Source organism: Sebastes umbrosus, chromosome 14 (genome assembly GCF_015220745.1).
Source record: "Sebastes umbrosus isolate fSebUmb1 chromosome 14, fSebUmb1.pri, whole genome shotgun sequence".
NCBI classification, from domain to species: Eukaryota; Metazoa; Chordata; class Actinopteri; order Perciformes; family Sebastidae; genus Sebastes; species Sebastes umbrosus.
Genome location: NC_051282.1, coordinates 11,225,596 through 11,239,749, shown reverse-complemented (window position 1 = coordinate 11,239,749; position 14,154 = coordinate 11,225,596). Strand labels below are relative to the sequence as shown.

Sequence of the window (14,154 nt, the reverse complement as noted above, 5' to 3'; positions counted from 1 at the left end):
AACTTATTCAACATAATTATACTAAACCTTATAATTTCCAGAATACCATAATTTTATATGCTGCTTCGTTTCCGACTGTCACTCATCTTGTTTGCTATTCGCGTACCGCACTCCTCTTTCTCTCCTCCTCTCCCTCCTGCTCTGTTCCTGTAGACCGTCAGCGCGCCGTGCACCCCCCGCCCCTCCCTGCTTGATGGTATGATCCTTGTCTTTCATCACTTGATTGGTCGAACGGACGTCATTAACACAACATTCAGTCACAGTCAGTGCATGGAGTGCCCGTGGCGCGGAGAAGATCGTCCTATCATTCTGCCTTGAATTAAGTAAAGACAAAAAAGTTAAAAATGGCTCTTGGACGGGAGCCGGCTCTAATCGTTCACTCAAAAGAGCCGGCTCTTTGAACTGGCTCGTTCGCGACCAACACATCACTACTAACCACACAGCACTGGGCTCTAAAACCCTGGTGTCCGGGGACCTCCAGGGGCTGAGGGGGATCCAGAGGGGGATCCAGAGGGGTCCCAAGCAACACGAGGAATAACATAGCTCATATTAATGACACCCACAACCAAGAAGAAAACAAACAAAAAATGGCTGTTTAATATGAGGTGTCACTCCTTCCCATTTTCTCGGGACCAAATTTGACAAGTTTGATAATCCAGAACTTTCCAAACACACAATTAACTTGCAATATTTATCTCTGACTGGAAATCGTTTGGGCTTGCAAACAAAGTGGCACTCCCCCCTCTAAAATCCTCTCTTTGGTAGCTATTGGTTTCAGTTCAGGAATTTCAACACATGCCCCAGCAGACCACAATTGACAAAGCTCAGTCAGTCTTATGAAATGCCTGCAGGGTGTAGGTGAAGTCTGCAGACACGCAGCAAGCAGCCGGTAACAGTTAAGATAGTGTAGATATGCTACCAGAAGGTTAGGGTGCCAAGTGCATAAAATCTTTACAGTTACAAACAGGATCTGTGTCAACACTGGACAAACTGCCAGCATGTCTAGTAAATATGTAACAGAAAGATACCGTATATTCAAATAGACTGGAGGGCAATAAACGGGTTTATTTTGTACAAATCAACTGAAACTTTGCCTCAAGGCACAGTGGGAGAGAGGTTATTTACACACACACACACACACATAACATTTACTGTAAACACACTGACTGTATCACATACCTGCATTTGTTCTGATCTGTGGTGGTTACCTTTCCAACTACTGCCCTCATCTGCTGTGGGACTGCCAGACCTCTGGAAAGCAACAGCTTGTGGTTATGAATATAATCAACGTCCGACTGAGCGGAGTTTCACATCCACAGACTTTTTCAAATGTGGTGTACTGTATGGTATGTGGAAGATGTGGTTAAGCATTAACATGTATGCAGGTGAAAGCCACACACCCACAATTCACTGCTCAAATGCTCAATTCCCAGCCACTTCTATACTGTTGCCACTCTATCTATGCTTTGAAATCTCAAAAATCCAATAAGGGTCTTAGTTAGGCAGAGTGTTTTACCAGTTTTGATAAATGTAATATTCTCCCAGTAATGTTACTCTAATAAAATATGATTTTAGACAGCTACATTAAACAGCTAAGTAAAAAATTCAGCTTACTAATCTGTTTTTTCTTCCATAACATGTCTTCTTTCAGACTAGTGGAAAGAAAACATCCAAAATACACATTTAGGACTACTTTGTCTATTTACGTCTGTAGATTTCTCCTAAATTCACCAAAAGTTAGCATTACATAACACCTCATTTGCATATTAACACATGAAATGCCAGAAAACTTGTAACACAAAAAATAATGGTCCTAATGTAAGCAATCAACTGGGGAACTTTCAAAGTGATATTTATGTGTTACATTTTTTACCCTATTCACCTGTAATGTCTTGTAAAATGTATGGAATTTTACAATACTTAGTTTATTCTCAAACTCTGAGCCAGAAATCTCCACTTAAGTAGCACTTATATACCAAACCTTCCAGTTTCATTCCTATATACTGTATATTCTGAAGGTTTTTACAGAGGGGTTTGTTCACATATCATTAATTGCCTGATTAAAAGAACATTTTATTCCTAAAAACATGGCGAAATTTGATATTTTATGGCTGTTGACTAAGATTTCTGTTCTGGATATATATGCAATTTAGCACAATTTGATATTTGATAAGATAATGCCTCATTTGCATATTTAAACATACATTTTCAGAAAACTGTAATACAAAAAAAAAATATTGTCTTAATGTAAGTAATCAACTGGGGAAGTTTCATGGCGATATCTATTAGTTCATAGAATAATAAAACTCTCCTTCGGCCCAACCAGCCTACCTGCAGTGAGGTGGAGGAGTGAGCTCTGGATAGATACCCACTGCCACCGTAGTGCCAGTCTCTCTCAGTGTCCCCTGTATCGTCCCACTCTCTGGAGGGATGCTTGCTCAGGGAGTGGCTGAAATATCACCAACAGGTTATCATCAGTGTGTCTGATTTTGATCAAATGTATTCAAACTGATGAAGTGTAGAAGAGGCAACGCCATCTAGATAGACAAGGAGTTTGCGATCTACACCCTTAAATACCATGAAAATACATGTAACACAACGGGGCTCATGCAGGAAGAAATATGAGAACAAATGTTTGTATCCACGATTTGTTCTGATTTTGTTAGTAGCTATTGATTTCTGGGATTCACCATTTTTTTCCTTTTCTCTTTGGTAAGCACTCTTACCAAGGTAAAAAAAACAACAACAAAAACATCTTTTCACAGTCTATAAATTGTTCATCCAACGGAAGGAAAGTTTTACATTTAAGAAGCATAAAAAAACATGAATCAAAATTATATTATTACATGTTTATTCAATTTGGGGCTAAAGAGATACTATTGGTCCATTGATCACATTAAGACTATAAAAACCCTTGGATGATATTGTGTATGTTCAGCTTCTGAATAGCTAACATGTTGCTCTTTGATGCTTTTTGATTTTGCTGTAACGCTAGTACTTACACTCTCGTTTACTTTGTTTAAGTTTATTTAACAGTACCTGCTCAAGTTTTTCTGACAGCCTTTATTGGTGGCATCTCTCCAATTCTTGGGCACATGTAAGAGTGTTTGCAAACAGCACAACACCTGCCCTTATATAGTGTTTAGGGAGCATTAACTATGCTAATAATAAACAATCGGCCACACGCCTCCAATTTATGATCAAATGGGATTCATCATCCAGCACACCTGGTATAAAGAGTATAGAAGCAAAGAGACGAAACAACTGCCGCTGCCGAGTTGACTTCTCTCATATTTTCTCTTAACAGAAAATTAAAGGAACAGTGCGATTTCAGTGTAATGTTAACTAACGTGCATAGCATTTCAATATTTTTCCAACACCACTCTTAGTCATTGTTAGTGGTGTAATGCAAGTCTGACCTGGCCGGTTTAAAGAGCTCCTGTCTCCGAGGAGGAGACTGAGGCCGCCCCACGTGACCCGGCCCTTCTCTCTGATGGATCATTTTGACCTTTGGCACGTCGGCCAACAAGGCGTACTCCTCCCTGCTCCGTCCTGTGGACCCCACCGACTGTTGGCCCGACTCTGAAGACTCCATGGAGCTCTGGGAGGAGGTGTGCCTCCGCAGTTGAATCTGAGGTGAAGGAGAAGGTGAAGGGCTCCGTGTGCGGTGGGAGGGCCTCTTGTCGTTAGGTGAAGGGCTCCGTGTGCGGCGGGAGGGCCTCTTGTCGTTAGGTGAAGGGCAGCGATCCTCATGGCCGCGCCTACCAACCCCAGATCTGATGCTGCCGGGGCTCCTGGGTGTTTCCAAGGTAACGAAAGCTGTTCTGCTGCCATTCTTGGTCTGTCTGGAGGGCGAAGCGGCTCGAGATAACGAGGAGCTGCGTTGGGAATGAGTCGACTCCCGCCAGGAGCGCGGTGAGCGGTCGGAGTCAGATTTTGCGTCATGGTGAGTGGTTTTTCTCTGAAAGGAATGGCTGGCATCTCCGTTAGTGGCATTTCTGAGGATTGAGTATCCCGGCGGCTCACTGTTAACTTTCCTAGCAGGAGAGGAGTTGCGGCTGTTGTGATTCTTGCTGTTAAGGGAGCTGCTAGTTTCTGTTTTCCGCAGCGAGCGCTGTTCAGGAGCGTCATAGCTTTTCCTTGAGGGCAACAAACTGTGGCTATCACGACTCCTGACAGAACTGTTTACTTCAGACTTGCGTAGCAGGGACTGAGAAGGAGCTTCGTGGCTTCTCCTGGAAGGGGAGGAGTTGCGACTTTCTCGACTACGGCCGTGTAAAGAACCACTGGTGTCTGTTTTCCTAAGCTGATGCTGAGTAGGGGTTTCATAGCCTCTCCTCCCAGGGGAGGAACAACGGCTGTCACGACCTCGACTGCCACCGACGGGGCTTGATTCAGTCTTACGGAGCACAGACTGACTCGTGTCATAACCTCGTCTGGGTGGAGACGCGGCGATGCTTTCATGTTCCTCATCATTCAGTCCGTTCTTAGCTGTTGAGTTACGTAGCAGAGCCTGGCTTTCGATATCATATCCTTCTCTTATGGGGGAGCCACAGCGTCCGTGGTGACTACGTCCGCTTAGAGACATAACTGATTCAGTTTTACGAAGGGGGGATTGGCTGGACGTGGAGCTGTAATTTCTCCTCGGCGGTGAGTGTCTGTGACTGTCAGAAGCTCTCCTAGACGGAGACGAACTGTCGCGTCCATGAGAAGAACTGTTGGTAATTTCAGTTTTGCGAAGAGACATTTGGCCTGAAGCGTTATAGTCCCTCTTCGAGGGAGATGAGCTTCTGCTGTCACGACCCCGACTGCTCAAAGATCCACTGACTTCAGTTTTGCGAAGAGACATTTGGCTTGAAGCGTTATAGTCCCTCTTCGAGGGAGATGAGCTTCTGCTGTCACGACCCCGACCGCTCAAAGACCCACTGACTTCAGTTTTCCTCAAGGCACTCCTAAAATCAGAAACCGTGTTGGACTGGGATTTGACCGAACCAGCCGATGATTTAAAGTTTCTCGGCAGAGTTCCTGACTCGACACGTCGCCCCTGCGTGCCCTGTGAGGAGTTTCTGGATCCCAGCTCTGTCCCATGAGACCGCCCTCCGCCATCGAAGTTATGCCTGCTGAGGGTAGCGGTGGACTCGCTGCGTCTGAATGGTATGCTTCCACGCGATGGAGAAGAAGAACGAGATTGCAGAGCGGAACCTCGCGTTGAGGACTCAAAGCGTCCTGACTGTTGATAGGAGGAGACGTGAGAGGAAGCGTTTCCCCGGCCGTAAGAACCGCTGAGTCCTCTTCGCCCAGGCGAGGCCAGCGACTCCGCTATCTTAAAAGGAGTAGGACTCGGAGAGCGAGCGCCGACTTGTGCCTCAACCTCGACGGCGATTTCATAGGCGTCAGGAGGCGGGCTTTCCGCAGGCAGTTCCCCATTTAGATCCTCCGGCGCCTGCCTCTCAGATGCCACGCCAAGATTAGGGTTCCTGAAGGGGATGGTGTCTTTAGGCTCTACGCCTCTGCCGCTGAAGATGGGATGTCCTCTCTCAAAATGTCGGAAAGGAGCAGCCGGGCTGTTGTCACGGAGTGAACGGGCACCCGCCGCCCTCCCCATGGAGAAGTACCCACTTTCCCGCTTCTGTCTGTCATCTTTGAACCCTGGAAGAAAAGAGAAGCGTGACAGAAATAGAAAGAAGGAATAAGAGATCATCAAAGATCAACTAGTGAGCAGGTTTCCTGACACAAACTGAGCTATATTGTATTACTGATAATTGCTCTTGGACACCTCAGCTGGTGACATCAAACAGCAATGCCAAGAATAGAACACCTCTGGCTGTAACTGGATATGGATCGGTCAAGTGCAGTAAGTCATAGGTGCACCGAAGGCTCGGTCTACTGGTGCGCAGGACTCACGCTTAGAACTACAAGTGTTCAAATAAGAGATCAGTCTGAACATTTCTCCTTATGTCGTGCATCTTTTCTGAAAAGAGATCAATGAAGCAATTGACAAACGAAACAATGCACGAGGTCGGCTTCCACGTACCCGATTGACCGCTGAAGTTGTCTCTGCTCCGAGCTTCGTCCATCCAGACCCGAGGGTCGGGCCGATGGGGCGGAGGGTCGAGCCGGGTCATGCCGAGCTTGGTCGAGCGGTGACGGATCGGCAGGTATTCGTCCTCAGCGCTGACGGAGCCGCCGAACTCTTGGTAGTCACTCTGCTCCCACAGACAGCTGCGTGGAAGAGGAGATGGGAGAAGAATGATGAGAGGTGAGAGATTTAGGAGGCGAAAAGTAAGAGAGAGCACTATTAAATAAGTATGATATGAATTCCATAGAGCAACTATGCAAGTTTTAGGTCAGAAAACATGGTGAACAGAACTTATACAGCAGTGTGGTGACACTAGCTCACTAAAACACTAACATTATACATTAAAGTTTACTTTCTAGTTCTCCAAAAATGACTTCTTTTAACGCCTACCTGTCGGTACTGTCGTCGTCGTCGCCGTCACAGATGTAAAGCTCACAGTCGGTGCTCAGGATGCAAAAAGAGCTCTCCCCATAACCCAGACGGCCTCCGTTGACATCACAATAGCTGCTGCTCACCACCGACAGACCGTCAGAATCCTCCTGATAGGACGACAAGGGAAGCCAATCACAACGACGCAGCAAACCTCATCTCTCTTTGATGGACTGAGGAAGAGGCACCGATGATGACTGTATCTGTAAACGAAGGCGACGCTCACCAAAATAGTAAATATGACTTAACAGATAACAGCTTTTACATTCACACTGTGGGAATGCACGTACATCAAAATCCTAGACGTGTCTGTCCGGCTCCTTGAGTAGAGGGTTTATAGCTGAATAGTATCCGTCCCCTCTGTCCTCTCTGACACACACTCACATGCTCAGTCTGCTGTTCGATTAGGGTTACACCTCTGTAACTCGACCCGGCTCGTGGCTTTCCTCATTAATATTTCATCACTTTTTTTTTCCTGCCATAAAGCCTCCTCTAAGTCTTAAGAAGATGTCTTAAAAAAGGATTTAAAACTGTGTCTGTAAATGTCAGAAACTGGCATACATCCCCCTGCAACCTCCAGGAAACTACAGGTGGAGCTACACTGGTAGAACTCATGATCCACTGGGGTACTAGAGTACATTACTGTAACCAGACAACTGCGGTTGTGTCATGGAAGCAGAATAAATAGAATAAAAAGCAGAGTTGTCACATACTGTAGAGAAACATGTCCGTCTTTTCTGTACGTGGCCACTCTGTCTAATATTACAAGTGGTTCCCAAGAGGCCAGTAAGTGATCCAGCTTCGTTAATTTATAATAGGAGCCACTGCTTCCACCCTGTCGTCTCGTCGTCGCCTCTCATTCTCCGTCTCTGACCTTTTCTTAATTTACACAAAAGCAACAAAGACTAATACATGATCTCATGAACTGTGTTTACACGTGGACTGTGTTAAATTAGAAGTCACTTGATTTCTTTATAGAGAAACACTGACTTTTGAGTCAAGTGAGTCTCTGTTCTACGTAAATAGATCATTATCTATCCTGAATGACATCATGAAACTTTGTGCATTATTTCTGATCTGCAAGAAAATTCTTGTTTCCTCTTGATTTAGCTTCGAACCTCTGTGTCTTGCTGGCTTCACCTTTGACTCCTAACGCTCTCACCTTTCTTCAGCTCCAGCTAATCTCATCACTCTGCACATATTCTACCCTGTTACCTAGCAGCTCTGTTCATCTCCCTCCCCCTCTTCCTCTTCTTTCTCACCTTGCTGCTGGTGTCTCTTTCCTCCGCCTGGGATGGAATCGGTGTTAACAGCACCCCTTTGCCCGATCCGATCCCAGCGTCCGTCCCAGTTTTAGCCTCAAAATGAGTCTCTGCTGTGGATTTCTGCTGCGGTGCTGACGCCTCAGCGCTCTCCCTTGCGCCGCCGGCGTGCAGGTGCTTCTGGCGCAGGCAGTCGTGGCAGCGGGAGGGGTCGAAGATGTTGGGCTGGAACTTGGGGCAGATGGGCTCATCGCTGGTGAGGGGCATGGTGAGTCCGGAGGGGGCCCAATCATCACATCCCTCTGGGAAAACTGGGAAAACAGCAGCAAGGGGTGGAAAGAGCATTATTATCACAATGATATAAAACACTTCTATGAGTATAAATTGAACACTTCTGTGGTGGCTTAATCATAAGAAAGGAGAGTTGCACCTATGAAATGACTTTAAAAGTATAGTAGTGTTATGTGCTGATGCAAAAAGACATGATGAATGAAATATTTTCAGAGAAGATTAAATAAGCAACTATAACAGTTTTTCTCAAAAACACAAAACCCTGTATGGTGTTGAGTCTGGTTGTGACACTGCATTACAGAAACAGGTGTAAGCACAGAGCAGAGGCTCTGAACGAATGCTTTTATTTCATGTAAGATCTAAAGAGGAACTGTTGAGGTAGGTGATAACTAATCACACTAGAGGACAGTGAAACACAATCCTGTCGGGACAGTGTCAAAGCTCCCCACAGAGTAGCATTACTACCAACCACAAAGCACATGCACTGTCATCTAACAGCATTTACAAGCACCACAGCCTCTTAAAATTTGAGTACATTTACCTATGAAGACCATAAAAAGTAGGATAATTAAAATATTTTTTGATATAAAAATGATAATTGATGTGCATTACCTGACAAAAGGCTCCCGCTGTCAGCTCCACTTTAATAGTCCGAGGATACACTGTCCATCAGACCCCCATCAGGCACATGCCTCCTCTTCCCCATGCTCTCTGTCCTCCCGAGCTGCCAAACCCTCAAATCAATCCTATTGGCTGATCTGACAATGAGTGAAACTGAAGCATCCGTGACGGCCATGACGGCTCTCGGTTAACACAGCGGAGACCCTGGAGAACACGCGGGGACCTCAGAGCCAACATGGAGCCAGTGGCCTGCCGGTTCCTCCATTGAGCGCTTGTATTAAATATCATGGGGCTTTAGAAAGCGAGATGAAACGCTCATGCTAGTGACAGCTGGCACACGCTGGCTCGGGTTAACGTAAATAAATAAACACTGGTGAGGTGGGGGTTTAACATACATTCAAACTACTGGCTGTGTGGTATAAGGTTCTCGACTGTGAGAGACACAAGAGGCCGGGTCTCCTTCAGATCACACTCACATAGGTAACACTGAGCTATGAGGAAACACAGAGCGAAGGGGTGATTTCCTGATGCTCTAGAGAGGATGTTGACAACAGCGTCAGGTTTCCTATTAAACAATAGCAAGAAAAAAATTCCACATGGAGCACACTGACAGTTTGTGTGATCACAAGGTCACTTATTAGCAAGGTTCATCTTTTATTTAATGAAAATGTAGGTAAATACAGTTCAGTTTAGAAATAACACAACAAAAAACAGTTTTGAGGACAAGATTTCAAAAGGCAGGTATAGAGGAAATATTGAGCGATGTCATGATAGACTGAGCGTCCACATTCATTTTTACAGACGTCTCAGCATTTACACGTCCTGCTCAAACACAGAAGCATAAATACTCCAAAGTCCAATCTGTTCGCCTGTTGGATTCTGACACAAGAAGTCTCTTTGAACCCTCCATTATATCTTCTCCTCACATTCCCCCTTTCACTCCCGATGATGCACCTTTTTCCCCGTCAGTCGACGCCTCTGCCACTTGCTGGTCCTTCCGGCTCTGTTTTTACCCTCTGTGGAGCTCTGTTTCTTCTCTGTCTGGCGGCCTCCCTGCTTCCCCTTCCTCTTCTTATTCTTGCCGTTGAAAGTGTTGAGCGACGCATTCAGGGAGCGGATCCTGTAGCAGCAGGGGAGAGAGAAAAAAAGAAATGCAGCTGGACTGAGAGGAAGACAGGCAGACAAACTGAAGAAACATCTGAAGACAGCGATTACGTCACCAATGTGTTGTTGGGATGTATAGAACATTTAGCACCACTCATTTAGCCTATAAAAAGGTAAAAAATTATGTCAGAACTAGGGTTGTCAATCAAATAAAATATTTAATCGTGATTAATCGCATGATTGTCCATAGTTACTCGAGATTAATCGCAAATTAATCACACATTTATCTGTTCAAAAGGTACCTTAAAGGGAGATTTGTCAAGTATTTAATACACTTATTAACATGGGAGTGGGTAAATATGCTGCTTTATGCAAATGTATGTATACATGTTTTACTGAAAATCAATTATCAACACAAAACAATGACAAATATTATCGAGAAACCCTCACTGGTACTGCATTTAGCATAAAAATATGCTCAAATCAGAACCTGGCAAATTTAAGCCCAACAGGCAACAACAGCTGTCAGTGTGTCAGTGTGCTGACTTGACTATGACTTGCCCCAAATTGCATGTGATGATCATAAAGTGGGCATGTCTGTAAAGGGGAGACTCGTGGGTACCCATAGAACCCATTTTCATTCATATCTTGAGGTCAGAGTTCAAAGGAGCCCTTTGAAAATGACCATGACAGTTTTTCCACGTCAAAATTTAGCGTAAGTTTGGAGCGTTATTTAACCTTCTTTATGACAAGCTAGTATGACATGGTTGGTGTCAATGGATTCCTTAGGTTTTTCTAGTTTGATATGATGCCAGTATCTTCACTCTAGCCCGCTACAAGATAAAAATCGCAAGTTGTATTAATGCGTTAAAGAAATTAGTGGCGTTAAAATTAATTTGCGTTAAAGCGTTATTATCGCGTTAACTTTGACGGCCCTAGTCAGAACCCAAAGTGACGTCTGACCAAAAGCCAAAATATCAAAAGTATTCAAGTTGTGACAAGAAAAACAGACCACTCTTATTGATGCTCATATCTAGAGACCTGCATGACGAACATCTTACTTTTTGTTCATGATTGGATTCCCAGCTTTTCTTGGCATTGATTTTGTTTTCTCCTGCTCCTGCTCTTGCTCTTCCCCCTTTTCTTCATCCAGGGACTCCGCATTAGCCTTGAAAGCAAAGATTCTCAGTGTTAAAGGAGTTTTATTGCCATCAGCATCCTTCTTCCTCAATAATTAAAGTATCAATTACTTTCAGGGCGAGCACACAGAGTTATAAGGCATAAGTTAGCCTGATCATAAATACACATGTAGGCTGTTAAGATCAATCGAGGCTGCACTGTTTACTTGATTTGCTGCGGGTTCAAGCAGGCGACCCATTGTGAGGTCAAGTTCACTGATGGTCGTCACGGTGACGGTGTGGTTGGGGTGATCGTACTGCACAGACTCTGTTGTAGCCGTTATCGCATCTTCCAGATCATCTTCATCCTCCTCTGATAGATGGGATCAAGAGAGGAAAAAAAAAAACAATAAGCACAGATTCTCAAGAGGTACGAATCAGTGACAGACTTTTGCTTATAACTCACGGAGAGCGTCCGTCCTCTCCTTCAGCATCATCAAGTAGTCCTTATGCCTCTGAAAGCAGATAGTCAAACACATCATTGAGTACATCCTTTCCTTACGTGCTCACACCAAAACAGATCTTTAGTCTGCGCTCTTTTACTTTAAACTTACTTGTTCTCGGACTCGGATCTGCTCTTCCTTGATTTTCTTTTTAATTTCTGCCAGTGCTGTTTTCCTCCTTTCCACCTTCCGTTTATGGAAACCAGTTAAATATTCCCTAGCAGGGCAGAAGAGGAAGAAACCAGTCACATTTTTTAAATCTAAGGTTTGTGTAGCATAAATTATACATATGACAACTATTATAATAAAATCTAACTTGACATTTCTTATATTGAAAACTCTTTGTTTACAATTCACATTAACATCGTGGTCAGTGAGGTTAGACAGATAGATATAGATAGATGGATATAGATTGATTAATAGATAGATAGATACTGTAGATAGACTTTTTTATGATCCCAAATTGGGAAATTATTTTGTTATAGCAGCAAGTTATCCAGGCAATGTACAGGAACAGTAAATACACAGTAAATATACTTTATCAACACTAGAGAAAATATCTATAGTATACACACAATATAAAGAATATATTAGAATACACTATAAATATACCAGACTACTACAACTAGCGTAGAAAAAATATAAAATATGAACATAAAACAGCAATAGCATATTATATACAATAGCATTGTCTGGTAAGTCACCCAAAGGGAACAAATCCAACACATAAACTCATAAGGGGAAAAGAACAAGACACCACAATGCTTCAATATTGTTTTGGAAAAGCAATTATAATTTACATACTGTTTAAACTGGTGATGTTTTAAAAAATACCTGCACTTGTTTGGTTTTATTCGGTCATAATGTGGTATTTTGGAGGGATTTTTGATCATTTTTATCTATTCTCGGGGGCAAAAAAGGATTAAATTTAACACCAAATCTGTGTAACAAATGGTATCAACCCAGAGACATAATAAAGCATGGGAATGGCTATCATATACTTCTATCCTAATGTTATAAGCCCTTATGCACTCTAAACTTTCAATATTTGAATAGGCGCCTAAACAAAATTATAGATTTAGGATTAGAACAACTTGACACACAGTACTGAGCTGCATCCCAAATTAATCTTCAGGTTCCCAGCTTTCAGATGATATACACCACTTCTATGTGACATCTACTGTTGACCTGCTATCTCCTCCTAAAGACCCCCTGTACCCCCTAAAAACAGACACAAATGGGTCTATAATAAAGGGAAAGAACAAGACAACACAATGCTTCAATGGTTCATAGTGTTCTGGAAGAGCAATTATAATTTACATACTGTTTAAACTGGTGATGTTTTAAAAATATCTGCACTTGTTTTGGTTTTATTCGGTCATAAACAAACCACGGATAACGTTACAATGTTCAACATACTATAGATATGTGGTGGAAAGCTGATGCTAACCTGAAGAGCTAACCTCAGTGAGGGCTAGTTTCTGTGTAATATATATAACACGTTGTTTATTAGTGGGGTAAAACTTACTCTCTGTCTCTGTCGTCGTACGTTACGATGCATTTGTTCTCTCGTTTCTTGGACCCGGGTTTAAATTTACCCTTTTTGGACACATTGTTGTGTTTTTTGTTATTTTTCATGTCGCACACGTGAGTTCACCAGGGAGTTTATCCAGACTACATCCGGCTTCCGGTCATGAGGAGCACGTCATTTAACTATGTCCGACTAGAAACAGGTAGATAAATAGGGACATTGAACAGGATGATGACTGAATTGTATATATATTTATTTTTTTAAAAAAATATTAATATTATTGCCAGCACACTTTGCCAGATGTGTAACGTTATTACAAAAAGTGTTATATAGGTAAAGCTTGACTCATGCAGAATTGTATCAATACTTGAATGTTTTCTGCATACATGTGGATCACCTTTTGATTATTTGATTATATTGTTATCCAAAGCATCCGTCTGCCACATGGCCTGATTTAGCAGCTGTCATAAAGTCATAAAGAGTTTTTGTTTTGATTTGACTCTATAATTACCCAATAGTAATTACAGGTTATTCTAATACTACAACTTGTCATTATATTGATTTTGCTCATCTTACTTTACTGTTATTTCCTGACAATTTCTGCACATTACTACGTACAATGTTAAAAGGCTATGACGCTCCAACCTGATTCCACACAACAAGTTTTTATGAAATGTCAGGTTACATCCAGTATAACTGTTGTTTCAACAGCATTTAAATGACTATATTCATCATCTGAATACGGTCATTTAATAACCCTGAATCTGGGTCAGAGCTATTCATGATATCATTAAATAATGTTGATGATGACGTTGAATAAACTATCACATTTAGCCCATTGATTGGTTGATCGGACATCATCGTCTGTGATGTCATGACTGACGTCACATGATGTCATGATGTCATGACTGACGTCATGACAACACAGACGTCATGACTGACGTTAAAGTCCTCGCTCGAAAAGTTTACTTATAGGACCCGCGCTGCGATCAGGTTCAAATTTCCTACCTAGGAGATTGCTGAAAAGCTAGGTTGTCCGGAGCAGATCCGGCCGGAACCTCTGCTGTAGGCTGACTGAAGGTCACTGACTGGAAGGTCACTGACTGAAGGTCACTGACTGAAGGTCAGCCTAGAGGACAGCTCCTTTCTGACAACGGGGTCAGTTCGGAGTAGAGGCTCGGACCGGCTCTCCTCTGAGCTACATGAGGACTATCAG

The 14,154-nt window shown here is 43.1% G+C and overlaps 2 protein-coding genes across 2 annotated transcripts; both read right to left on the bottom strand.

Moving 5' to 3' along the window:
• Positions 1-1,035: 1,035 nt before the first annotated feature.
• LOC119501268 (serine/arginine repetitive matrix protein 2) lies at positions 1,036-8,037 on the bottom strand. The gene is made up of 7 exons (XM_037791530.1): positions 7,771-8,037; positions 6,480-6,618; positions 6,035-6,295; positions 3,420-5,649; positions 2,332-2,449; positions 1,180-1,251; positions 1,036-1,044 (listed from the first exon to the last, which is right to left on the bottom strand). Exons 1-7 carry the CDS (start codon positions 8,035-8,037, stop codon positions 1,036-1,038), a joined length of 3,096 nt encoding a protein of 1,031 aa, XP_037647458.1.
• Positions 8,038-9,289: 1,252 nt separating this feature from the next.
• Positions 9,290-13,108, bottom strand: nol12 (nucleolar protein 12). Its single transcript, XM_037793631.1, has 6 exons — positions 12,936-13,108; positions 11,519-11,624; positions 11,371-11,419; positions 11,132-11,277; positions 10,848-10,954; positions 9,290-9,802 (listed from the first exon to the last, which is right to left on the bottom strand). Exons 1-6 carry the CDS (start codon positions 13,043-13,045, stop codon positions 9,619-9,621), a joined length of 702 nt encoding a protein of 233 aa, XP_037649559.1. The 5' UTR covers positions 13,046-13,108; the 3' UTR covers positions 9,290-9,618.
• Between the last annotated feature and the right edge of the window lie 1,046 nt (positions 13,109-14,154).